The sequence below is a fragment of the Cololabis saira genome, chromosome 18 (assembly GCF_033807715.1).
Source record: "Cololabis saira isolate AMF1-May2022 chromosome 18, fColSai1.1, whole genome shotgun sequence".
NCBI lineage: Eukaryota > Metazoa > Chordata > Actinopteri > Beloniformes > Belonidae > Cololabis > Cololabis saira.
The window spans coordinates 9250277-9278158 of NC_084604.1; the positions used below are offsets into that span (position 1 = coordinate 9250277).

Genomic DNA, 27882 nt, shown 5'->3' on the forward strand with positions numbered 1-27882 from the left:
TATTGTTGCGAAGTGTTGCAGAACAGAAGAGAGGCGTCAACTGCCGTCAGGGGGAACCGGACCGGTCGATTCACCTGCAGCATCACTTTTTTTTTCAAACAAAAAGGGGAAAATCAACTCGTTTTTATTGTTTGGACACTGACCGTCGGCAGGCCAACGAAATGGATATTAATGCTGCAAATTCGGAGAAATCCCATCTGATAGACGACAAGAATGCGAAGATGTATTCCCTCAAGCTGCAAAGGTGGGAAGATTATTGGTTATGCTGCATTATAAATACTGTGCATGCAGGGGATATATTGTTCAGCCAAGTTACCTGAGCAAAATGTGTCTCTTTAATCGTGCATTTAATTGCAACGGCTAGAACAAAGATGTATGACTGATAAATTTAACTAAAGTGTGTGACATTTAGATACTGGTTAGGGAAATAGCCAAAACGATGTAATAATAATAATTATGATGATGATGATAATAATAATAATAGCCTAATAATAATAATAACATTGATAATAATAATTATAATGATAATAATGATAAAGATGTCCAGTACAGATTGTTACAACATTTGTGCACATGGCACAATGCATGTTAAGTAGGCGGTCGCGCTTGGAGGCTGTTTTATGTGAATGAACAAATTCATTTTCATGCTTGGCTTGATTTTGGACAGCCCGTGACAAATGGCCCTGGGATCATGTTCACTGAGCAGTGCTAAGAAGTCCTCATCTGTCATTAGAGGGGTGTCCGCGCACGCTTGAACCTGCAGCAGCGGACATCACCGAGATGTTTAAGAACTGCAGCTGAAAGCCAAAAATAAGTACGTGCAAAAGCACAAGCGAAAAATAAGTACGTGCAAAAGCACAAGCGAAAAATAAGTACGTGCAAAAGCACAAGCGAAAAATAAGTACGTGCAAAAGCAAATGCAAGGGTAAATTCAATCTTAGGTTTTCCATTCAAGTACAAACACACACACACGCACGCAGACACTTATATATACTGTAGGCTATATTAAAAATGGACAGGCCTTATCAGTGCTTCATTAGGCTTTTTTTTTTTTTTTTTTTTTTTTACAATTCTATGTTATTATATTTTATCCATCCATAAAAAAACATTTAAAAAAATAGAGATAAATAGAAGAAAAACAACAAAGATTTTCTCTGCAGAGTAGACTCACGCATTATTGCTGACGCGGTGGAAACAACGTTAGGAGGATCAAAGCCAATCTTTTCATGTCAATTCACTAAACCCACAATCGTTCTGCCCAAAATAAGTTAACAAATATATTTCTTCACCTGTGCTTTACCAAAAGGCCTTCGTAAGTTATTAAACTTAATATTAATTGCTAATCCGCACGCTTCAGAATCATGTTTTTCACTTGTGCAGAATTAATGAGCCATTTTTTTTTTAAAGTGAGGTGAGAGAAAGTGTACACGAGGTAACCGAGAGAGTAGAGAGGACAATATGAGGTATTCTTTAACGTGGACATTGTTACACGTAGGAGGCCTTTGGTGGAAAAGAGAACTGTCGTTAAAAGGGAAACTGGTGATAAACGCAGACACAGATGCGCATATGGCGCCGCATTTGGAATTTCACGCGCCATTTGCGCCGTTCTCGTGCGCGTGTCTGACGATAATAGTCATTTTTGTATTTATTTTCCTCTTCTGGCATTAAATTGCCTGAGGGAGTTTGGTGTTGACGTTCAGACCAAAACATATATCAGAGTAAATTGATAATTTTATTTGAGGTATCATAATAATAATAATAATAATAATAAATAAATTGGAACGCTCAGATATCTGTTAATAATAAAGAAAAACATACTGAGGTCACACTGTGGTATAAAGTGTGTTTAACTTTGCAGACATGAGCTTATTTAGATTGAGACTAATAATGAACCATACAGGGAAAGACTGCACTTGGTAGTAATTCAGTTCAGATGGAGGTCTGTAATGCAAGAAATTGATTAATGATTAAACATGCTGATCAGTGTCCAATTCCAAACCAGCTCCTTCCCTGACTTGACTGCATGTTGAATATTCACAGTCCAGATGGTGGCAGAAATGAGTCTAGATAAATAAAATAAAATAGATACAGTTTAAAAATGAGGGTATTTTTCAGTTTATTCCAGTCCAGTTCAGTTACTGCTTCTGGCTGTATGAGAATACATTTTAGTCAATGGGCCCTAAATCAGGATATTTTTTTCCTCTGGACAATGCAAGAAATCCAGGGCTGGAAATTTGGGCCTCTGCTGTTTTTCTTTATGTTTTCTTTATGTTTTCTCAAAGTGGACTGAAATAACTTATCAAATCAATGCGAGCTCACACTCACATAATGTTGAGTTTTCCTTTTTTTGTTTTGTTTTGCATTGAACCAAAGAAATGTTTCAATGATTCTCATATTGTCTTATTTGCACAGTGTCACTCATGGCAGTACAAGCTTAACCGACACAAAATATTTGGTTGTGCTGTAGTTTGAGTTCAAGATTTGTAGCTAATATTGCACCTTTTCTATATTTCATTCAAATTTTTGCAATCATTTAATTTTCCTGTTAAATTTCCACTTCCTGTTTCTGGGGCAGGTGCTTCAGGAGGTGAAGCAATTGCGTGCAAATTGGAAAGTGAATGGTTTGATTCCTGTGTCCATGAGCAAGAGTCTGAACCCCACATTGTCTCTGCGGCAGGATTGGTGTGTAATTATATATGATTAGGAGTGCATTTCAAAGAAATATGTCAATATATTTGCATATTTCTTTAATTGCACTAAAGAAAGTGCTGCATGGGTGAGTGAATGTGGCAGTGTGTTTTGAATGGTCATTAAAATAAAAAAATTGCAAATTAAACAGTCCATTCGCCATCAAAACAGGCAAACAACACAACTGCCTCCATTATAAATGTTAATTTTCCAATATGACATTTACATATTGATTATTGGGTCAAACGAATAATTTCTAATCATAACATTTAATTTTTGATATCCCAAAATACAGCTTCAAAATAACTATAAACAATTGATTTAAATTTATACATATATATTGTATATATATATATATATATATATATATATATATATATATATATATATATATATATATATATATATATATATATATATATATACAGAAAAAAACACTCTTCTATCAGCAATTCCTTTGTGGATGGTTGCCCTTTTAGGCTCAGGTCCTCTACCAGAGGCCTGGGGTTCTGCTCAGTATTGTTTTGCTTCTAGGACTGCGCTCTCCTTGATGTTGTTTGCAGCTTGGAGGACACAACTCCAAATGCTCCAACTACTAATACTGGCAGCAATGCTGTTTTCAGCTTCCAGATCTCCTCTATCTCTTCTTTCAGCCATTTCTCCAGTTTCTCATGTTCCTTCTTTAAATTGCTGTTTCTTGGGAGCGCCACATCAATCACCACTGCTCTCTCCTGGAGTTTGTCAACCACCGCTATGGTGCAGTGGGTTAGCCATCACCAGTTTATCGGTCTAGATCCAGAAGTCCCACAAGATCTTTGCTCTGCTCGGTGGCGTAGTGGGTTAATCACCGGCTCATATACTGAGGCTACAGTCCTCCTGCAGCGGTTGCAGGTTCAAATCCCACCCTTGTGCACCTTTGATGCATGTCATCCCCATTCTCTCTCTACCCCCTTCCTGTCTCCACTAGAGTCCAAAAAAGATCTTTGCTCTGACATTTTCCACCATGCATGGTGGTATCTCTCACCTTAATTTGTGGACTTCTGAGTCATAATCGGTATAGAATTTTCCATGCTTCAGCACCCTGATCAAAATGATTGTCATTAACAGACTTGTGCAGACCTGGATGACAAGCTGATGACGACCATTAATTAGAATCAGGTGTGATGATGCAAGGAAACATGTAAAGCATGCAGGACGGGGGTCCCGAGTGCTCTAAACAATCATGTATTGTCCTAGTGGCTTTTCAACTTTCCTCAGAGGCTGTAAATCTCCAACAATGTAGTCCATTATCAGTTTGTCTCCCTGTTGCAGGTAAATCCTCCCCCTGAAGGTGCAGCACTGGGACTGGGGTCATTTGGGCCTGTTGGGTCTTTTTGGTCTTTCCTGATGACTTTGTTTGATTGTCAAGGACTTGCAGATATTTTCTCACACTGGACGGATGCTTTTAATGATGTTTCAAATTTGAAGTTGACAAGCAGACGCTTGGACTTGTTTTCTCAGCGCAGGTGGACAGAATTTGCACAGAAAGGTTAGATTTTTACCGTCGGACTCGTTGGGAGACGATGTGTAAAATTCCTGCAGATAATGATAAGGATCATCATCTATGTCTCGCTGACGCTACGTCTGCATCGTCTCTCTCTTCACTGGTCATGTAAAGATGCACCAGGCTCGGGCCACCGTTGCCATGGAGATGGTGCCCGTTGCTATGCTAGTGTGCACTGCATTGTGGGTAATGTAGTGTGAAGTTGTCGTCTCGTCAAGTATTTTAAATGTGCGCGCTGCCCGCTGGTGAAATGAGAAGGAGGATTATTCCGTAATAAATTGACCTAAACAGTGAAGCTGAAACTCACATAATCTGAACAGCTAAAATTCCAGTTCGTGATCTGCAGAATGAACAAGTTCACGTTCAAGTTCTTTATTTGCAAATAAAGGGGTGGGTGTATTTGTGAAATTGCACCAGTGACTATTGTCATTGTTTATATACTATATATATATATATATATATATATATATATATATATATATATATATATATATATATATATATATATATATATATATATATATATATATATATACAGAAAGCAGGATACATTTTTTTTCCATGGGCTCTATGGGACGTTTCTACGTTTCTGTTAAAATATTCACATCCCATATACTGTACAATGTAATCTTTTCTCGCAGTTATTCAGTTATTATCATGAACATGCATGGAGGTACTTTAGGCTGCACATGTAATGTGCGTTGATCAGCCGCTTGGCTCTCTCTCTCTCTGTCTCTCCTCACTCATGTTGTTTCCCTTCAATGGAGGGAAATTTGAATTAGGGCTGATAGTTTTATTTACAATCAGAAAAAGCAAACTTAAGCAAAAAAGCAAACTTAAACTGATTGATGCGTTCTCTGATTGACGCGTTCTCTGGAGCGCGCAGCACCTGTAGGCTGAACTACACACACGTATACACTCACTACACACAACAAAGCGTAGCGTTAGTGATGCACCAAATGTTCGGTAACCGAAATTGTTCGGCCGAAAAAACACTTTTGGTGTTGGGTGGAATAAGTGGGGAAAAAAACTAACAATTAATAACTGCGTGTGGTGACGCAATCAAACAGCGAACAGTGTGGAGTGAGGGGGGAGCGGTGATAAATGCAGCAAACATGTCAGCATGGCAGATAATTACTTGGATGTGGGCAAAAAGCAGAGGACACGAGAAATGATCCAGAGTTGGATTTGGGAAACTGCTTGGTGGTGGAGACGGTCATGGGACGCACAGCGCAGGATATCAACGAGAGAGCAGAGAAAGAAAGGGGCCCTCTTCTCTTTTTTTCTGATTAAATGCATCCGAAATAGACAAACAGGCGATCTATGAGTAACTTCAATGAGAAATAAAACACAGAGAGAATATGGATAAGATAAGATAAGATAAGATAATCCTTTAATAGTCCCACAGAGGGGAAATTTGCGAAAAAAAAAAGGAGGTGCCGGATCCAATCAAATAAGTACCGGATCTTGTTCCGGCAGGATCCGGCACAAATTAAGCCCTGAATATATGTAAATAAAGCTTAAACTTACGTTCCTCATTTTTTTAAGTTCTTGTCAATATATTTAGAGTTGTGATCCATATACACTGTGGACCATCATGTTATTTGTTTTGCAGCATTTGGCTGAATGCAGCACAGATTTTAGCCTTACATACCTCAGAGTTTATCTTGCTAGCAGCCATGTCATCAATAAACACCAGTGAGCCCATTCTGTTAGCAGCTATTGATCCATATGTCATATCACTGCCTCCATCATGTTTGACACATGGTTTGCTTTAGATCATGAACTGTTCCTTTCCCTCCCCACACTGTTCTTTTCTTGTCATTCTGACACAAGTTCATCTGTTTCATCCGTCCATAGAATCTGATCCAAGATCATGGTCGGCTGTGTAGAGGGTTTTTGCCTTAATCTGACTTTTCTGCTCTTGAATGATTACACTTAACACTACCAGTTTACACTTGCTGTAAACCAATCAGTTTTTGCATTTATGAAGGTGTCTCTTAATAGTATATTTTGAAGATAATAATGTTATGACCAACTAGAAAACCTGAGAATAAACTAACACCTGCGTTGGAAGGCATGGTTCTCTTGCCTCATTGTCGCTTTTGACGAGTGAGACTGTGTTGATTTTCCACTGAGTCCATTCTTGCTCCAAGTTGGATTTCTCTGCCGACTGTATCCAATAGACAGAGGATTCTTCTCTTCGTGTGTCATTGTGAACCACTAAGGATTGCAGAATGGTAGCAATAAGTTGAGAGGGACTTGAGGGCATATCCATCCAGATTTAATTTGATGTGTACATGACTTTTATTGGGGAAGTCCCTTATTGTTCTGGTGTGGATGATGATGTTCAATTCAATTCAATTTTTTAAATTAAATTTTAATTTAAAGTTGTCTCTTGACGCTTTCCAGAGAGCCATGACCCCTGAGCAATATTACATAAACAATGGCAATAAAAACTCCCTTAGTAAAACCTTAAGCCAAACAAGTGGCAAGGAAAACTCCCCTTTAAGAGGGAACAAACCCGGACTAGGACCTGGATCATAAGGGGGGGAGAAACCTGGACTAGGACCTGGATCATAAGGGGGACCCTCCTGCCGGAGGCCAGCTGGGCAGAGCAGGAAAGAGAGAACAGACAGAGATGGGTTGGGATGGCCATATAAACATATTAAGGGGGGCCCGGATGTCAGCAGGCATCTACCAGACATCTATACAGACAGGTGGAAACAAATGGCACTTTTCCACTAGTACCTACTCAGCCCGACTCGACTCGTCTCCACTCGGTTTGGTTCTTCTCCACTAGGGGTCTAACGTGCTGAGTAGATACTTTTTCTGTATCTATTCTGCCGAGGTTCTAAGCGGCTGAGTCGGGCTGTATCTGACGTCATCACACTACACATCACTGATTGGTCAGACGTCTGAGTCAGGAGGCGGAAATCAGCGAAAGAGCAACTCGCGGCTTCTTGTTCATTTTATTCAACAGTCAATGGCAGCGCGTTTGCTGTCGTAGTGTCCTTGGGCAAGACACCTTACCCACCTTGCCCCGTGTGAATGTGTGTGAGTGTGTATGAATGTTGGTGGTGGTTGGAGGGGCCGTTTGGCGCAATATGGCAGCCACGCTTCTGTCAGTCTGCCCCAGGGCAGCTGTGGCTACAATCGTAGCTACCACCACCAGTGAGGGTGTGTATGAATGAATAATGATCTCTGTAAAGCGCTCTGGGTGCCTAGAAGGGCGCTATATAAATCCAAGTCATTATTATTATTATTATTATAAAAGTCTGTTTCATGATCAAACTCTGAGGTGCATATGTTCATAAACCTGGTGCTTAGGAGAGAATTAAAAAGGGATCTAGACGGGCGATAAGGAACGACCAGATCTACCAGGAGCTCTGTCACTTCATAGCTGCTCACGGCTCCAGCTGACTTTTCAGCAGCGCCGAGAGAAACAAGTGAAGCTTCTTTCAATCTCATTTTTTAACTTGATATTGAACACAAGCCACAGAACCAGCAGCACATCTATCATCTCCTCCAGGTTCTATACCTTTAGTGTTGTTGTCTTCTCCGTTTAGATCACACAATCAAGTACGCTTTGGCCACAGTTCAGATTCAGAATCCGTAGGCCAACAACCAATTATTTACACCATAAATCAAGCTTTCCATTCAAAGTCAATTTAATCGCTGTTAAATATACTGGCCCTGGCAAGAGATGAGAGAAATTAACTGAGGCTTCAGTGCACATATTGAGCAAAAGTAGGAGCGCAAGACAAAGTGTTGATTCGGGACTTGAGTCACATGGAAAACGCTTAAAAGGAAATCACATGACTGATGACAAACGAGGCCTCAGTTTGTCCTGATTACATCAGTGGTGTATTCAATGTATAGCTTTCTCATAAAAACATTTCTATCCATTATTTGATGAGTTATTATGTTGCCGAGTTAGTGAATAAAAGTGTAGAAGAATAGCTTGAGATGTAGAAGTAGTTGTGTCGGAATATTATCCCAATTTAGTACTTGAACTTTAGCTATTACATTATACAGTACCTGTGTGTGAGTTAGGTAAAACGTGGGGTTTTGTATAAAAATACTACATATCCTAACACTTGTGTTGATTTTATCCTTTAATTAAAAACAAAGTCACGTGCTTGTATGGGTTTGGTTTTTGTTACTGCATACTGAAGTTATTAACACATTTCAGCTCAGATCATAGTAATATGGCATGGCCCATCTTATGTTAAATGCACAGCAGATGGCACTATTAACTGTTTCAATCGTGAAACATTTGGTGAAGCAATGGGAAAGCCTCAGGGATTTATGGGGTGCCATTTGACCATCACAAGCTCTGGCATTGGAAAACTGTTGATAGCCATTTGGTCCTGTACATTGTGTGCTAGACACGAGATGTTGAGGGGAGAGAATGGGCTGATGGAGATGCACGTATGCATTGTTGGCAGGAAGAGGAAGGTAGCTGGGTGGCACAGGGTCATAAAAGACTGAAAAGATTGGGCAACAGATTATTCTTTAACGTCTCAGTCGTAGGCTTCAAGTCTAGCATGAGTGGCCTTTTCCTCATGCTTGCAAGCATTCGAAGTCAATTGTGTGTTTTAGTGATTCTTGCCAGTGTTACTCCTTTAGGGCTCTTATATTCTCATTTTGTCTATTTTCCACCAGGCAACAATTTATATACAGCCTCCTTCACAACTACTGCCCCCACTTTCGCTTGCTTGGCTGCAGCACTAGAATGATGACTAGCACTAGCACAGGTCTGGGGCAGAACCATACATTTATGTTGACCTCGACTGTATGGGCAGAAATATGTGCCACTAGAAACTGAATTTGAATCATTTATATTTGAATTTGAATTGCTCAACTTGAATAATTGCATTAAAAAACTGAATCTGAATCACATAATTTGAATTTGTATTGTTTAATTTGAATCATTGCATTGAAAAACTGAATCTACATTCAGTTCTCACAATTCAAATTCAGTTCTTGCAATTCAATTTCAATTTTACTGTACCAGACATCCGGGTCTTCCACAGGAAGAGCAATCGAGTGCAGATACAAAGAACTCCTTTTCACATAGCCTACTATAACATCTATTTTCTTTCAACGATATAAACGACCAATCGGAGCTAGATATTTCGAAACCTATTGTGTTTTGTCCATTCTGTGTAAAAAGTGTAGATTTATATCTTGCCGTTTTGTAGAAAAATTTCAAAATAAATTCAAATATAAATGATTCAAATTCAGTTTCTAGTGGCACATATTTCTGCCCATACGACTGGGATACGCTGGCGGAGGAAGGTGGTGTAGAGTCAGATTCAAGCAGTTACCGCAAGCACTGTCTTCTGCATCATGTTCACTGCATCTGTCAGTCTTTCATTCAGGATTTTAATGATGTTAGTGCCACACTATCATCGACTTTACACCTTAGCTCTGGAGTGCCTTGCATCCTCTGTTCACCATAACTTTCATAATGTCAACAAACCTTTTTTCTGGTTTGTGTGCAGGGAATGCCAGGTGCTTTTCTGTTAGTTCAGAATTTAATTCTTGACATTTTTTATGCATTTGAGCGCTCCACTGTTCATAGAGGGTAACAAGTCTCTTTTCCCTTTGCTCTGCTCTTCTCTATAATATCCTGACATTTTTTCAGTTTGGAATTTGCACACAATTAAAGCGCCTGACTAAATCCAAGGCATCCTGTTCATCAGTTAAAAGCTCAGCAATACTTTTTTAGATTTTTTGTTCTTGTCCGAGCGTATACTTTGTTCTGTTTCCTTTTCAATTCCCTTGCTCTCCTCTATAACCTTTTGAAGGATGGAGATCTGTCCTCCTTGCCGTGCAAACTGGCATCGTCTCCCTCCATTTTTGCTTGCTTGTGTTCTTTAATCCTTGTTCTTTGTACCGCCACGCTGTCCTCAGCTGACCACTGCCCTCCTCCTTTTTTCTCTGGAGAAGTGTTCCTTCCAGCAATCACAGCGATCTGAAGTACTTCACACAGAGGTTACACGATGGTTTATGGTGCAGTATATACTGAGAAAAATCATGTTTTCTATAGTTAAACAAAACAGACACTTTTCAAGAGAAAGATGAGAAGATTCAGTGATGAATCTGAAACTAAAAATGCCTGAAAAAAATTAAAATGGTTCATTTTCATAGACTAGGTACAAGTTTCTTTTGAGTTATCTACTGTTATCACATTTTCTTTTCTGATATTACCTAAAAAGTAGCCTGATAGATCCATGTGCATCTAAAAAGGAGGGTCTGAAAATGATCCATAGGGCCTCCTGATCCAAGGGGTACCATCACACTGCTTTTGCACGTAGTTGGTTATTGCTACAACTAATCAGAGCATGAACAAGCCGACAGGTTCAGAGCCATTCTCGTTTTTGAAACGAGTCAAGGGAAGAGCGTGTTGTGTAGACAAATAGATTACAAAATTTTGCCATAGCCTGTTGGTAAATACATCTTCCTTGCAAATAAATAATCTGATTGCTGTTTTATGTTCAATCTTCAAAGAGAAAGTCTGAATCTTTGGCTGTCAATGCCAAAATCGATTCTAACGAGCATTAATCCTCAGCCGCAGGCATCTACGCAGTTTACATCCAGATTACTTCACTCTTTGTCTTCATCTTGGCCCGCCCACAGACTCCCGCTGCAAGGACAGACTTGATTGGCTCCTCAAGACCTTTGGGCACATTTAATGAACTCCATCATGGTAACTAGCTGTACTTGCAAAGCAAATAACATTTTGCTAGCGGTACATCTCACTTTCTAGGATACCTACAATTATATTCACCCACTAGTGTACAGTATGTAACCCATGCGGAGTGTGCAACAAGCAAGACATAAATTAATTTAATCAGTTAGTTCATTTAATGAATCATTAATAGATAAAAGTAAGGGACCTACAGAAAAGGCATGCAAATTCCATTGAAATAAACTTCAACATGTTTCTTGTTTGAGTGGAAAGATGCAGCATATAAACTGTGACTGCCAACAAAATAATGATTATAATGAATAATATTTTTTTTCTAGTTGTATATTTGATTTAAAATAACAAATTCATATTTATCTTAGTGGCTATAAATGATTGTTGTAAACAAAGTCAAAGGCGGGATAATGTTGCAAGATTGTTTAGTTTAATTCTGAGAAATAATGTTAATTAGTTCATAGCAAATTAAAAAATAATTGTCTGGTTGTTTTGTGATGGACAGTGTAATAAAATGGCATATAATTAATAAAAAATATGCAAAATACATTTAACAATCTTTTATGTTATTCTATTGTATTTTATTTATTCATGTGTCCAACTACAATTAGGCCGCGTTCAGACTGCAGGCAAATCTGATATATATCTGATTCCTTCTCATATCCGATTTTCAGGGCTGACTGTCCACACTGTTTTTAGCAAGTGTCCATATCGGATCTGGCTCTGTTCAGACTGGGCCACATCATTGACTGATCTGACGGGTTGCCATAGCAACGACGTCGGAGCGGAGGCGTCACCCAGCGCGTGTATTGTGTGAAGTCATGTATTTTTTTTATATATAAAAAAATCCCAAAATATCTGTACCGTTTCTGATTGGGTCGGCACTGCGCATCATTTTTAGACATAACAATGAACGCATACCGCAAAAGTTGTGTCTCGGTGGAGGGACCCGGCGTCCCAGCAAAATAAGAAACAGAAAAAAGTGTTCAGAACAAAACCACCAGCAAACTAACAAACCAACCAACAAAGCTCAGAGTTAACAAAACGAACCAGCAATGAATAACTGGCAGCCCCGCTCTGTAACCTCTCCTCCTAGGAGGAGAGGGGCTGACGGGCTGCAGGTTCAGGCTCACAGCGCGACTGAAGGCTGATTTATGGTTCCGCGTTACACCGACGCAGACCTACGGCGTAGGGTACGCGGCGACCCGCACCTACGTGGAAATGCGGTCTTTTTTCTGCTATTAAAACATGATTTGTAATGTGAATTTGCAACACTTAAACTACAAATAATAGTTTTTGACGTGACATCAGAGATTGTACATGCTCTCTGTGAAAGGATGAGTAGCTCCACAACTGGAAATGGGCGGGTGGTTTGGAGCGTCTGGGACAGTCATATCCGATATGAGTGTTTGGAGCTGTTCACACTGACACGCATCTGCCCAAATGAGATATGGATCGGATATGAAACTACCTCCTGGAGGTAGTTTTGATCTGGTTTGCAAAAATCGGATATCATGCGGTTTGGGACTGTTCAGACTTCAAAAGAGTCATCCAGTTTCAATCTGGATGGGCTAAAAATCGGATATTTGCCTGCAGTCTGAACGCGGCCTTAAAAACCAGCCAAATGCTTTCTTTTATAAACTGTGCTTAACTTCTCTTTGGGTGCTCATGGTTACCTGCACTTTTGTTCTTGGGGACTCTATCTATTAGAGATAAAGATACAATAAGTGATCTGAGCGATATTGACTAAATCAATATTGTCTATCCGAAGCAGTTTAACTGAAAATCGCTTGTTCAGAAACAGCTATTTCAGGTTGGTAAACTTTGCGTATTTTATGTCTGAGACACGTCAAAGCTGAGACTTTTGAGATAGATTATATTCTTGTTTATTTAATTGTATTCTGAATACATCTGCTAGTTTTCTTCCTTTTGTGAATGCAGTAGGCTATGTTATTTTTTAAATAAAGATGTCTCTAACTGAAAAGATGGCTCATTCCACTCATCATTAACACGTACTCTCTATATCCCTACAGCTCCGGTCCAGACTCAAAAGGGCAATACGCGGACTTCCCTTTTAAGAACGGGGGGTCGGGTGCCATTGAGTTGAAACGACGCGTTGGTACACACTGCCATGGCTCCAAAGCTGCGGTCTGCGAGGAAACAGGGGACAAGCTGTTGGCGAAGAGGAAACTTTACATTGCTTCAGCAATCTGCCTTGTGTTTATGGTTGGCGAGGTCATAGGTAAAAGTTGAGAATCTCACGTGCATCATAAAGAAAATGTCTGATGGAAGCTCATGCAAAGTTTTTGGTAGATGTCAATGATGTATATATTTGTTTAAATAAGTCTGATTCACACACAGGGCAGCACGGTGGTTAGCACTGCTGCCTCACCATAAGACGGTTTCTGGGCCAAGCAGGAGTGAGGTTTTCACTGGGTTCCCTCCGGTTACTCGTAGTAGGTTAATTGGTGATTCTAAATTGCCCGTAGGGGTGAGTGTGAGTGTGTCTGGTTATCTGTCTATATATGTGGCCCTGTGATGGACTGGCGACCTGTCCAGGGTGTAACCCCTGCCTCTCACCTGTAATGAGCTGGGATAGGCTCCAGCAGACCCCGTGACCCTGCACAGAATAAAACGGGTATAGAAAAAAAATGTATGTTTTCACATAATATTATATTTACTGAAAGCATTCCTAAATGTTTGTCTTCATTTTTGCAATTTTACGCAAGCTTCAAAATCAACTCTTCTACTTCAACTTTTCAAATAAAAACAAGCAAAATTCTCGTTTTTCTGAGCAGCTAATTGGCCGTGATAACGCTCCTCCATCAATGGCCAGCGTAGCATGATAAGAGTGTTTGGTGTCTATAATCATCTGGTTCTCAAAGGATGCTGACTAACGCCTGGGATATACTTGCAGTTCAGACCGCGTACGCATCATGGGCGCCATGCGTATCCTGCGTTCATTTGACGCGCCGACGTGCACGTTCTCAAAAAGACACTGAACGCGGTCAGATACCGGCTGGTCCCGGTCTGATACCAACTGGTCCCGGTCTGATACCAGCTGGTCCTGATAATTAAACTGAAAAATGTATTTGCATCTTTTCTCAGATGTATTAGAATATTATTTTTGTAAAATAAGAGTATCTTTATATATATACATTTATACCATGGTCTGTGTGAATACTCGATTCTGATTGGCTGGCAGGTGTAGGTTAAAAGTGATAACCTACACCTGGAAAACAAGTTTGGTCAAATTGCCTGATAACTTTAATATCATTACTGGATCAACTGCCAGGTGGTAACCACGGCAACGGAGATTCAGAGAAGAAGAGCCGGCTACCGCATGAGTGATTTTGTAATTTCTTTTACTTTATTTGGTGAAGTTAACAATTTTGATGACTGGGATGCAGAAGAGGAGAGAAAAGAAAATAGCCGAGCGGAGCTGAGCGGACTAAAATATCTCCCGTTACCAAGGAAACAGAGTTTTGGCTTGTTAAAAAACTTTGTAACTTGCCAGCTTACAACGGCTGCAGACGAGAGATTAAATAGTCCGCTCAGCCGCTCAGCTGTGGCTTGTATATAAAACTAATGATTTTAACTGAAAACACATTAAAGCATGAATAACTGATTTAATATTTATGTTTTTTGGTAAGTGACCGTGGTATAAGCGGGATAATGCCCTTCGAGGTGATCATTAACATAAATATATGGAAGACGCAGGCATTATCGGGCATTATCCTTTACATATATTACACATATATATATATATATATATATATATATATATATATATATATATATATTCATTTGTTGTTTTACTTCAGGAGGCTACATGGCCCACAGTCTTGCCATCATGACTGATGCAGCCCACCTCCTGACAGACTTCGGCAGCATGATGGTGAGCCTGTTCTCACTGTGGATTTCCTCCAGGCCTCCCACCAAAACCATGAACTTCGGTTGGCACAGATCAGGTTAGTACACGAGACCAGGCTTGTCTAAGCAAATGCAGTGATGATTGAAAGAATGATCCGAATTGTTCCTAGTAATGTTTGCAAGTACTGTATAAATGGTTCCTAAAGACGAAGAGTTTGATTTTGATGTTTGGCCGAGACATTTGGTGAATTGTAACTAACTGCAATATTGAAATGGCAGTGTGCTGCTTTGCACTGCCTGGGTCAAACTGTATGTGTACATTATGGGACTATGATTTCTTCTTCTCCCCATAGAGATCCTTGGAGCACTCATCTCAGTGATGTCCATCTGGATTGTAACAGGAGCTCTGGTATATTTAGCCATTGAGAGGATTGTACGCAACGACTATGAGATAGAGGGCCATGTAATGTTAGTCACCTCCGGATGTGCTGTCATTGTAAATATTGTGTGAGTTCTTCTTAGTTTTATGAATGTTCATACTGAACCATATCTGTAACAATATTCAGAAACAAAATCACTGGTGTACTACTGCAAGAAAAACATTCTTTAAAATTGCACAATACATGATACTGCAAAATGGTTACATACAATCTATGATAACATTTGATTCTTAAGGTTAAACATAAAAAAAGGTCAATTTGACAAGAACCCTACCTTGTTGTAGGTTTTTTATTGCAGATGGCAGAGCTGTTCAAAATCACAATAACGTAAGTAAGTTAATCTTATCTATATAGCTCTTCTCACAGTTAAATATAACTACATACTTCACAAAGGGCACCACACATGAATAAATAATAACATAATTAAGAAAACTATGATAAATTAAAATAAAATCCAGTTAACCCAGTCAGCTAAAACCCTGTCTACATAAACGTGTCTTCAGCTCATTTTCAAAAACAATCAACTGATTCAGCAGCACGTACGGACAAGGGCTGGGTGGTCCACAGTCTGAAACGACCCCTCACATGTATCTACTGTGTAGAGAATGCATTGAAACGTTCCTCTTCTCTTGAGCCCTTTTCGCAAAATAAGCAACTGTTTGGAACCTTGTTGCCTGAACTTTTTTTATGCACAACAATTTGTTTTGAAACTTCAGCCCAACAAATGATGGAGATGATTGAGGTGTTGTGATGACTTTGGTGTTGTGTGTGCATTTCACTTTGTTGAAGAAAGGCAAATTGAGACTGAAATCCCACTTGATACTCACCTCTTCTTTTTTTAAGAAAACAAAATCAATTGAACATCTTCTTTCTTCTTTGTAACACAATCATGTTATGGTATTCTATCTAGTACTCTGAGTTGCTTCATTACATTTTTTACCCGCTGGACAAACTTGGAAAAATTCAATTTTATTCATTTTAATTACGTTTATTTAAGCTTCGTTAAAATTCAGTTTTAATTGTATAGTGTCAATTCACAACAAAAACACTTTATACCTAAAACCAGTTGAACATATCAGATGATCTAGTTAATTTCAAGTATATTTTCATTCAGTTAAATTCATTTTAATTCAGTAAATTCAATTCCCATAGACTCAGGATTCAAAGTAAACCAGCAGGAAGCAAACACTGGAAAAATATGATCTCTCATGCTAATCCTCATTAAACTTCGTTTTGCATCCTTTTGGTATTTCATGGGAAATTTTTGGACATTGTATTGAATCTTGAAATAACTAATCCACAAATGTGTTTGTCTACATCGCCCTGAGGTAGGAATTTCTTATTTTTTGCTACTTTATGAAGGTGAGAGAAGGTTTTATTAACGTATTTTATGATTTAAAGGGTCCTGGTCAAAATAACTCCAAGATTCTGGACTAGATCAGAGTTTCCCAACCCTGGTCCTCGGGGCACACTGTCCTGCATGTTTTAGATGTTTCCCTTCATCATCACACCTGATTCTAATTAATGGTCCTAATTAGTTGGCCCTCAACTCTGGAACTGTTTAGATAGATCTCTTAAGTTAGTGTCATCCTTAAAAATGTTTAGGACCAACTTAATGGGGTATCTTTTATATAGACAAAATTAACAGGCTATTCATACCAAAATGAAATTGCCATTTCATAGATATTTTTGTTTGGGTTTTTATTGTATTTTTCTTTTACCTTTTCTGTTCCTTTCTATTCTTTTTCTATTGATTGATTTGTTTTGGTGATTTTGTATTGAGGGGGAGGATTTTTTATAAGCCCTTCGGGCTTCTTTTCCTCTCCTGCACAAATTATTTGTCCTTGTATGATAAAAAAAAAACTTTACTGTTGTCATTGTGCAAATAAATTAATAAATAAATAAATAGCTTGTCATCAAGGTCTGCACAATTCTGTTGATGACACAGCCACTTGTATCACGGTGTACTGAAACAGGGTAACATCTAAAACATGCAGGACAGTGGGCCTCGAGGACAAGGATTGGGAAACACTGTACTAGATGATAAAGCAACGCCACCTACAGTCACTAAATGACTAGACCAGGGGTCACCAATCCTGGTCCTCGAAGGCCGGTGTCCTGCATGTTTTAGATGTTTCCCTCCTTTAACACACCTGATTCTAATTAATCATCGTCATCAGCTTGTCATCCAGGGCTCCACAATTCTGTTAATGACACAGTCACTTGTATCATGGTGCAATGAAGCAGGGAAACATCTAAAACCTGCAGGGACACCGGCCCTCGAGGACCAGGATTGGTGACTCCTGGACTAGACAGTCTATTTTTGAAGTGCTCAGGTCCAAAGGCAACACGTTTTTCATGTTGCGTTGTTGATTGGACCCAAATGCAGGAGACAGGAGTTCCAAAAAAGGTGATTTATTAATTCAAACAAAACCAAATGCGCTGCAAAGCAGGGACGACAAAAACACAAAGGCTTACCACTAGAGAACCAAAAACCTGACAGGACACAAGGAGGATAGAAACAGTACGGACCAGCAGGGATCAAGGAAAAGACAAGACCAGATATACACAGAAGGGTTGACGAGACACAGGTGCATACAATCAGGGCAGATGGAAGACAGGGAAGTGAAGACAAAACTGAAATACAAAGACACGGGTTTCAAAATAAAACAGGAACTGACAAAACCGTGACAAAGTTCAGTCTTTTTTTACTTTAGTAGCAGGAAACTAGCAGTCTTACAGGCACTTATGGTATTTAGAGATCCTAATAATATGCAGCAATCCTACTTAATTTAATAAACTCGTTGGGGCACCACCTTTGATAAAAAAGGAAAAATAAATTGTATTTATAAATCTCTCATCTGAAAGCAGGTTCTAACCTGGATTGGTCTGAGTGCATCAAATAAACAACACGACGGATCAATTCAAGGGAAATTTATTAAAAGTTCAAATAAACAGACATATAAATGTGGTTCTATGCATATAGGTGGGAGTGTAGGAGAACACTACTGAAAATAGATAATGACTAAGAACATTAGACTAATCAGGTTAACATCAGAGATGAAAGGATTGGAAATGAAGAGGAGACGGGAAGTTTTCCTGACTAAAAATAAAATATAAAATGAGTTACTAAAGATGGTAATGAACCTAAAATGTTATGTTTAAGTTTAAAGAAAAAATAAAATGACTTACTTGGTTCGGTTGTAAGAGACACTAACACCAGATGACCTGCCTTACAGAGCCGTAGACTGGTTGAGCTGAAGTGGAAGTTTGCCAAGTAGATGAACAGCGGGTCCCGGTGAGATGATCCAGGGCCCGATGGACGCTGCTCTGGGATGTTGTGGTCGATCTGCCAGCAGGTCGACTGCGCTCGGGTTCGTCTCGGCTGATTTGGCTATTGATTAGCCTGGCGTGGTTGATGGGCGACTATGCTGGGAGATTCTCGTTAGCCAAACTAGAGTAATAATAATAATAATAATAATAATAATAATAATAACTTAAGGCCACGTTTACACGTAGCCGGGTATTTACAAAAACGGATATTTTCCCCTCTACGTTTTCAAAAATATCCTCGTTTACACGAACCCGCATGAATACGCTGTTACATGAGCAGCCAAACCTGCAGGGGGCAGTGTAACGAGAAGCGTAAAGTCATGCTAGCCAATCGGAATCCTGGAAAAAAACGTCAACAAATGACTCTTGTGAAGCCTGAATAATATGGTTCCGCGTTAAATCGTCGGCGTAGCCTACGTATGGTGCGCGTTGCTGCGTACCCTACGCCGTAGGTTCTGCGTTGGTGTAACGCGGAACCATAAATCAGCCTTGACTGCCAGTTACTTCCAAGATGAATGAGAGTCTTTCGTTTGGAGTGACAGAGAAGTGGAGTTACTTTTAAGTGTGACGTTAGAATATAAAACAGGTAAAATACAAGAAAATATTGACGGTGGCCAAACAAATTGTAAACACAGGTCGCACACATGACGCTGGTGACGTTTCTGTTGCATAATGTGACGTTCTGAGCCTAAATCTCCGTTTTCCTCCGTTTTCCTCCGTTTTCCTCCGTTTTTCCTCCGTTTACAAGCAAACGTGAAAACGGAGTTTTTGAAAATCTCCACTTTTGCCGGAGTTTTCAGAAATGATCGTTTTTGGGGGCTTTGAGCTCCGTTTTCGTGTAAACGAACGGCCAAAACGCATGAAAACGCCTCCGTTTTTGCTCCATGTAAACGGGGCCTTATATAGCGCCTTTCATGATACCCAAGGTCGCTTAACAAAGGGGGGTCAAACAAACAAAACAAAACAAAAACAGGGAGGGGACCTTAGCCTATTCAGGGAAGGCCAAGGTAAAGAGGTGTGTTTTGAGGTTTGAAACTGTGGAGAGTGGGGGAGTTGTGGATTTCAAGGGGGAGAGAGTTCCAGAGGGCGGGGGCAGCCACGCTGAAAGCCCTGTCTCTGAAGGTTTTTAAATGGGTTCGGGGGATGGAAAGGAGTCTGACATCAGAAGACCTCAGGTTCCTGGATGGAATGTATTGATGGAGGAGTAGACCGAGTATTGTCGTTCTTGCAGTATGACCCCGAGCGCGAAAAACAAAAGGAAAGCCAAAAATGCAAAAACTCCAACTTGACTTAAAAGTATAGGAAAACCAAAGCTTCTCTGTAGAGAATATTACTCGGTTTTCTTAATGATACAAAAGTTAATCAAAAATTATTTACTACTAAAATAAAGGAGGATTTCAATCTTCAGGAAAGAAGAAAGAGCTTCTGGAGACAAAAATGGAACCAATCAAACATAAAACACTCAGAGAGACAAAATTGACTAAAGGAAAGACACAAAGCTAAGGAGTCAGAAAGGTAGTAAAATCTCAACTCTCACCCTCTAAACTGTTTGGGCACCCTAGTTTTGTCCCCAGGGGCGGTCAGAGTCCATGGAGGGTCAAGTATTCTCTTCACCCAATCATGAGCTGTTGAGATGGAGTTAACACCTCTAGTCCGTAGTTTCCTCCTCACCTATTTTGTTTGGATAAAATAGAATAAAAGAAAAAAAACAACCTCATAGATTTCAGCTCATCAACATGATTTCCATATTTGGACGCTTTTTATATCATATCATATTATTATGGTTTTCATGCATATTATATCTTAACAAATACACATAAGGCATCTGGTTACATTGGTCCTGTGACTTAATAAAGGACCAGATATCATTTAAAAATACATGGCAAGAACAACAACAGAATAGTTCAACCATCGTGGAGACATACACTTTAATTTAAAGAATAGAAGATCACATTGAAGGTTTGTTTTCTCTCAAAGTTGTGAAAATGCCTGAGAGGAAATGAAGGGTTCTGGTTTTTCTCAACATGATCATTTTACGACTATAGAATGGGTTGTTCCTTGTTGTGCCAGGCTCTAAAACTGAGGCCGGCATTCGGAAAAAACCATGCATGATTTATTTCTAGTGTTTATTCAGCAGTGTGTTTTATTCAGTACTGACTGAATAAAACACACTCTTGAATTTTATGGGGCAGCAAGTCCATGCCAGCGACTTAAACAAACTGTAAAAATTGGTTCAGTGCTGAAGTTTTGGAGCAAAGATAAACATTGTTCAAATGAAAAAACACAACTATAAAAACACTACATCTTCGTCACAACACATGCAGCATCAGGGTTTTTTTCAGATATACAGGACTGTCTCAGAAAATTAGAATATTGTGATAAAGTTCTTTATTTTCTGTAATGCAATTAAAAAAACAAAAATGTCATACATTCTGGATTCATTACAAATCAACTGAAATATTGCAAGCCTTTTATTATTTTAATATTGCTGATTATGGCTTACAGTTTAAGATTAAGATTCCCAGAATATTCTAATTTTTTGAGATAGGATATTTGAGTTTTCTTAAGCTGTGTGCCATGATCAGCAATATTAAAATAATAAAAGGCTTGCAATATTTCAGTTGATTTGTAATGAATACAGAAAGTATGACATTTTTGTTTTTGTAATTGCATTACAGAAAAATCACAATATTCTAATTTTCTGAGACAGTCCTGTAGACTGTAGATAATACTCTTCCTGGACACAGCAATAACAAACTAAAATTACTCTTTAAAGTGTATATACTAAACCACTCACTGACTTAGTCAATTCTCCATGAAATGCCTTGTAAGGGATTAATAAAGTATGACAGTGTTCACCCTAACTCCATTGCAAGTGTTACCAAAAAATAACAAAAGTTCATCAAAAGAAAAAAGATGCCTGTACTGGTGAGGAAAAAATAGAGCAAGTTATGCAGGAAGTTGGAACTTTATGTACTTGAGCTGGACAGATGTTTGTTTGGAAGGTCCTAATCAATCCAGGACGACTGACCGAAGACAGACTCAGCATCATCACACTCACAAAACCATGGATGACAACGGCCAAAGGACAGACTTCAGGTTCCATATTTTTAGTCCACAAACCAGTTGATGATGTATATCTAGGTTTTTCATGTATTTGCTCATCATTGTATGAAAACAATGTCATACTGCTTCATTTCAGTTTCCAATTACTCTGTGCCGTTGTATTTTTCTTCCAGTATTCATAGGAAAATGTGTATTTAAGTTTAAGAAGCTAAGAATGTTAACATTCAAATAGTGGTGTAGTTTCCTGAGTGCCATAAAGCAAAATATTCAAACCCTACTGAACTACGTCTTCCTGTATTTTTGCAGTATGGCCTATATTCTCCATCACTCCACCAGTGTCCACCCTCACGGCAGTGGCTACCATCAGATTGATGAAAATGGTCAGAGCCCCATTGGTCACGGTCACACCCACGCGCTCCTCGGTGACCATGGTAATGCAAGTATCCGCGCTGCCTTCATCCATGTGGTTGGAGACCTTCTGCAGAGTGTTGGCGTTATGGTGGCAGCAATCATCATCTACTTTCGGGTCAGATTTAAATTATATTGTTTCAATGTGGAAACATCTGCTTGCTCATGTTGGTACTTGTGTCTATTACAGGTATTATAGAATAGGATAGAAGCTTTATTTTCATTGTACAATGGAATACAGCAAAACTATGTTTAGTAGCAATATCCAGCAGCAGGAGAAAAATAAAAATAATATTTTAAAGGAGGAAGATCCTTTTTTTTATTATGCACTTTGAGAAAAAAGTCGAAATGTCGAGAATGTTGAATATTTTTACTCCTGCATGGCCCTAATACTCTTCCGTAAGCAGCAGCCACATGTGTATAAAATATTCAAGTCACTGTGCAACAATAAATGTAAACGTGCAAGCTCTAAAAAAAAAAAAGAAAAAGTATAACATTATTGTACGGAGCCCCTAAAGGGACACAGATTTTTTTAAATATATATAATGAGTTTTACGCGCACGCGCGAAACCTTTAAGTGAGCACGTAAAACGTTTATGCACTCACTAAAAATTTTCACGCGCTCTCGCAAAACTTATAAGTGAGCCCCTAAAAGTTGTTCTACGTGAGCGCGTAAAAACAAGTACATGAGAGTTTTGCTGGAACAGGAGACCCTCCAGTTGCTCCCTGCTCTGTTTATGAATAGAAATGACATTACAGGATTTAGCTGAGCTATATTTTAACCTGGGACTCCATTATAAGGACATTACCACTTTGCTTGCAAGTAAACAACTTTACGTGCTCGCTTAAAGGTTTTACGTGCGCGCATAAAACTCATTATATATATAAAAAAAATCTGTGTCCCTTTAGGGGCTCCGTATTATTGAGAGTGCAAAAGAGCAGTCAGGACAGCAGTCCATGTTACTGCGCTGGGTGATGGGGGCTCATGTTTCCTACAGTAGTTGTCTCTTCACAGCCATAGGGAGGAAATAGTGTTTGAGTATGTTGGTGCGGGTGTCCATGACCCTGAACCTGCCAGAGGGGAGGTGGTGAACGGAGAGTGTTCTGGGTGGGTGGGGTTGCTCTGGAACTTGTGGGCTGTTGGAGGAGATGGCTTCCATCTAGGTGTGGGAGTGAGGCGCCAATGACCCTATGAGCCACCTTGATGACCCGCTGCAGCTGTTAGCTCTGCTGCGGTGCAGCTGGGCTACCTCACTGTGCATCCCCTAGTTGGGACACTCTCTATTGCGCAGCAGTAAAAGTTCTCCAGCAGAGGCGGACAGAGTTTGTTCCTCTTCTGTGTTCTCAAGAAGAAGAGATGCTGCTGGGCTTTCTCAATTATGTGAGTGGTGATCACAGTCCAGCTCAGGACCTCTAATGGCGCTTTTATACTAGTACCTACTCAGCGCGAATCGACTCGCCTCCACTCGCCTTGCCCTCGTTTGTTTCTAGACAACCAGATGAGAAGTAGGCGGGATTGGAGCGAAGCTGCTGTGACGTATTTGATTGTGTGATCTAAACGGAGAAGACAACAACACTAAAGGCTGAATTATGCTTCTGCGTCAAAATGGCGGCGTGCCTACGGCGTGTGGTTTGGGTCAACGCAGACCACACGCCGTCACCTGCGCCGTCACTGACGTGCACTTCCTGAAAATTGTAACTACGCGTCGAGCGACGCAGACCAAACGCAGACGGAGAGGGCTGTGATTGGTTTGCTTGGGAGCAACGCATTTCCGGTGTCCGGTTTGAACCAGTAGTGAACTTTCAGGGCTCTTTTCTTCGTTTATGTGTGATTTTTTTAATTTTGTTTTTTTGCACAATAGTTGTCCTTATCTCTTTGATTCGCTGTGACCGGAAAAAGTCGGATAAACCATTCAGAAAAAGATCGCTAACTACTGGTCGCGGGGGGTACTGCACCGCGACCAAATGGAAAGACGGAGAAGTCCGAAGGCTTCATGACGGCGTCACGGCTGCAGCGTGTGCTCTGCGTTGGTGTGACGCAGAAGCTTAATTCAGCCTTAAGCCGACTCCTGCCACTGTTTGGCTTAAGGTTTTTCTCCCACTAGGGGAGTTTTTACTGCCATTGTTTATGTAATAATTGTTCCGGGGTTTATTTTCATGTTCTGGGTCTCTGGAAAGATGCTAGAGACAACTTCTGTTGTAATAGACGCTATATAAATAAAATTGAACTGAATTGAATTGAAGTCTCTCTGGTTCGTCTCCATGGCGACTCCAAGCAGTCGAAGTTGTGATCAGTTTCCGCCAAGCCGAGCTTCCAACTTCTCCAAGGTCTTTTCCATTCTGCAAATGAGTTTGAAAACGCAGCTAGCCTCCGATTCTGTTCAAGAATCAAAAAGTTGCCCTGTTCCAATGTTTTGAGCTATGTTGCTCCCATCAAAATCAAAATGAGCTAGTATTTTTCAAAAATCGTCTCAGTCCCAACATCTAATATGATGTTTATGTTCGACTGGGAATAAAATACGGGTTAATGAGATTTGCAAAACACTGAGTTCGGTTTTTATTTACATTGTACACCGTGTCCCAACTTTTTTTTTTTCCCAACAAGGGTCATACATCTGTATTGATGCTGTATACTATTATGGAAAACAGTGTCTGATGTGCATTTACTCACCCTTTAAAAGTATCTCTTTTGTCTTTCAGCCTGACTGCAAAGTTGCTGATCCCATCTGCACGTTCCTGTTTTCTGTCTTTGTCCTTTGCACCACGGTCACCATCCTCAGAGATGTTTTTAGGATACTCATGGAAGGTAGTGGACAGAGGAATTCCCACATACTATTTTTCATGTTGTACAAGATGAGTGGTGAGGGTGTTATTCTCTGGGAGTGCTGGAAGCCCTTGTATGGGCTGCCCGGTCCCGGTACATCCAGAGTCAGAGCTTGTTCCACATTATTGGTTGTAATTTGGACCTGTTTCCTGTGAGGGTTGGACTTCGCCAGGGCTGCTTTTTGTCACTGATTATTACTTTTATGAACAGAATTTCTAGGTGCAGCTGAGGGGTGGAGGGGTCTGGTTTGGGGACCTCAGAATTGGGTCTCTGCTTTTTGAATTTATTGTGGTTCTGTTGGCTCCATCGGGCTTAGATGGAGAGGTTTGCAGCTGAATGTGAAGCAGCTGGGATGATAATCAGTGCCTCTAAATCCAAGACCATGATCTAAGTTGGAAAATGGTGCCCTTTCAGGGTTGTGGATCAGGTACTGCCCCAAGTGGAAGAGTTCAAGTATCTTGGGGTCTTGTTCACAAGTGAGGGAAGAATTGATAGGCGGATTGGTGCAGCGTCTGCGTTGATGCAGACTATGCATTGGTCTGTCATGGTGAAATAGGAGTTTAGTCAAAAGGCGAAGCTCTCAATCTACTGGTCAGTGTACGTTCCTACCCCTCACCTATGGTAACAAGCTGTGAGTAGTGTCAAAAGGGATTAGATCACGGATACAAGCAGTGAAAGTGAGTTTCCTCTGAGGGGTGTCCGGGCTCTCGCTTATGGCACTTTTACACTGGTACCTACTCAGCCCGACTCGACTCGACTCGACTTGCCCTCGTTTCTTTTCAATACCCAGATCAGAAGTAGGAGGTTGGAGTGAAGCTGCTGTGACGTATTTGATTGTGTATCTAAACGAAGAAGACAACACTAAAGATGTAGAACCTGGAGGAGATGATAGATGTGCTGCTGGGTCTGTGGCTTGTGTTCGATACCAAGTTAAAAAATAAGAGTGAGAGAAGCTTCAAGTGGCGACGCTTTTTTTTGTTTGTTTGTCTCGGTGCTGCTGAAAAGTCAGCTGGAGCCGTGAGCAGCTATGAAGTGACAGAGCTCCTGGTAGATCTGGTCGTTCCTTATCGCCCGTCTAGATCCCTTTTTAATTCTCTCCTCAGCACCAGGTTTATGAACATCTGCACCTCAGAGTTGGATCATGAAACAGATTTTTGTGCTGCCATTGCCTGTCGAATAAAACGAAGAAGCCGCTCTTTCGCTGATTTCCTCCTCCTGACTCAGATGTCTGACTCGAACCCCCCGACCAATCGGTGGCCTGTAGTGTGATGATGTCAGTAACAGCCGACTCAGCAGCTTAGAACCTCGGCAGAATAGTTACAGAAAAGTATCTACTCAGCACGTTGACCCCTAGTGGAGAAGCACAAAACCGGGCCAGTCGAGTCGAGTCGAGTCGGGCTGAGTAGGTGCTGGTGGAAAAGCGCCATTAGAGACTGGATGAGAAGCTTGGTCATCTGGGAGGTGCTCAGAGTAGAGGCGCTGCTCCTCCGCTTTGAGAGGGGCCAGCTGAGGTCAGCCGAGCATGTCCCACTGGGAGGAGAGCCTGGGGAAGACCCAGGACATGCTGGAGGGAATATGTCTCTTGGTGGGCTTGGGAATGCCTTAGGATCCACCCTGGATGAGCTGAATGAAGTGGCCGGGGAGGGGGAAGTCTGGGCTTCCGTACCAGTATATCATTTCTTTTTTGAACCATTCATCACACTATCCGTAACTCAATTGCCTATTTTAGATTTTGAGTTTATGCAGGACATAGACAAAAACATAAATGGTCCTGTTGGTGTTGTACTTTAAATTTCTTATGTACACTAATGACCCTTCTCAAAATGTCCATCTCAAAAATAGCTTCTGGCCATATTACTCAATAATGAAGTTCACAGGACGACATGAATAGACAGGAACTGTTTGGATGCCTTGTTGAATGTGTGCTAATGTACTGTCTGGTGTCTTTCAGGGTCTCCTAGAGCAATTGAATTTAACGCTGTAAAGGAGGTGCTGCTGTCTGTAAAAGCTGTGAAGTCCTTGCACTGTCTGCACCTTTGGGCTCTGACTCTGGGCCAAGCATTGATTTCTGTTCATCTGGCCATAGGTAACACACTTACACACACTTACACACACTTACACACTCATCTATTCACACCCCTCTGCAGCAGAGCTAGTGGGATGAACTGGAGTTCAAATCTGTACTAAATAATAAAGGATGACAGGGTTTTAGAAAGAGGGTTTTACTGACCATCAAGTTAGAGAACACTTTGAGTAAAATAATCGCCATTACAGTATAATAATTAAGAATGTACAGTATAAGCACAGACAATAGCAGTGTTTCCTTTCTTTAAATGCGCAAGCCACAACAATAGAACTATCAACAGCTTAAGTGACTGACATTTATGATTTTATACAATACTCTAATAAGAAACCTTGGAAGGCAATATTGTAACTTTGTGGGATCAGTCTGGAGCGTGTCTTTATCCTAAAATGTCTGTGTGAGTGTTGCAGAGAAATTATCTAACTGAAATAGTATCCAGTAAGTATAAAGGAATCACCTTTTTTTTTCTTTCTTTTTTCAATCAGCTGAGGGGGCTGACCCTCAGCTAGTGTTGCAGGAGGCCACGGATCTCCTCCACACCAAGTTCAATTTCTACAGTGTCACCATCCAGGTTGAAATCTACTCAGAAGACATGAGCCTCTGCTCTCGCTGCCAGGACCCTAGTGACTGATACTTGACCTAACAGGAAATGGACCCGCTCAGACACATTCTCACTATATATTCTTTGGCTGGGCAGGATCCTCCGTGAGCTTCACCTTCCTGGTGAAAAACTAAAAAGGGTTTTTGGTATACTGTTGCATTTTCACAAAGTCACAAGGAATTACACAACAAAATCATTCATGTGTGCTGAGCGCCGATGCTAAGGCTCCATGCTAACCTATAAATAGGTTATATCCTATAAATAATGCTACATTCCACACACTCTCCAAGGATGTTTTTCCAAGTTCCAAA

General features: G+C 40.3%; 1 protein-coding gene across 1 annotated transcript; it reads left to right on the plus strand.

Annotated features, from left to right (window-relative positions):
* On the plus strand, positions 1 to 27844 carry slc30a2 (solute carrier family 30 member 2). Its single transcript, XM_061747061.1, has 8 exons — positions 1 to 244; positions 12977 to 13185; positions 14768 to 14914; positions 15170 to 15323; positions 21962 to 22181; positions 24764 to 24869; positions 26839 to 26973; positions 27456 to 27844. The coding sequence occupies exons 1-8, from the start codon at positions 162 to 164 to the stop codon at positions 27599 to 27601; spliced, it is 1200 nt and encodes a 399-aa protein (XP_061603045.1). The 5' UTR covers positions 1 to 161; the 3' UTR covers positions 27602 to 27844.
* The last annotated feature ends 38 nt before the right edge of the window (positions 27845 to 27882 follow it).

Bases quoted from the DNA above. Each gene is read 5' to 3' on its own strand.
- slc30a2 (XM_061747061.1), top strand. From the start codon at position 162: ATGGATATTAATGCTGCAAATTCGGAGAAATCCCATCTGATAGACGAC. The intron at 245-12,976 runs GTGGGAAGATTA...ATATCCCTACAG, and splicing joins TATTCCCTCAAGCTGCAAAG to CTCCGGTCCAGACTCAAAAG. The intron at 26,974-27,455 runs GTAACACACTTA...TTTTTCAATCAG, and splicing joins TTCTGTTCATCTGGCCATAG to CTGAGGGGGCTGACCCTCAG.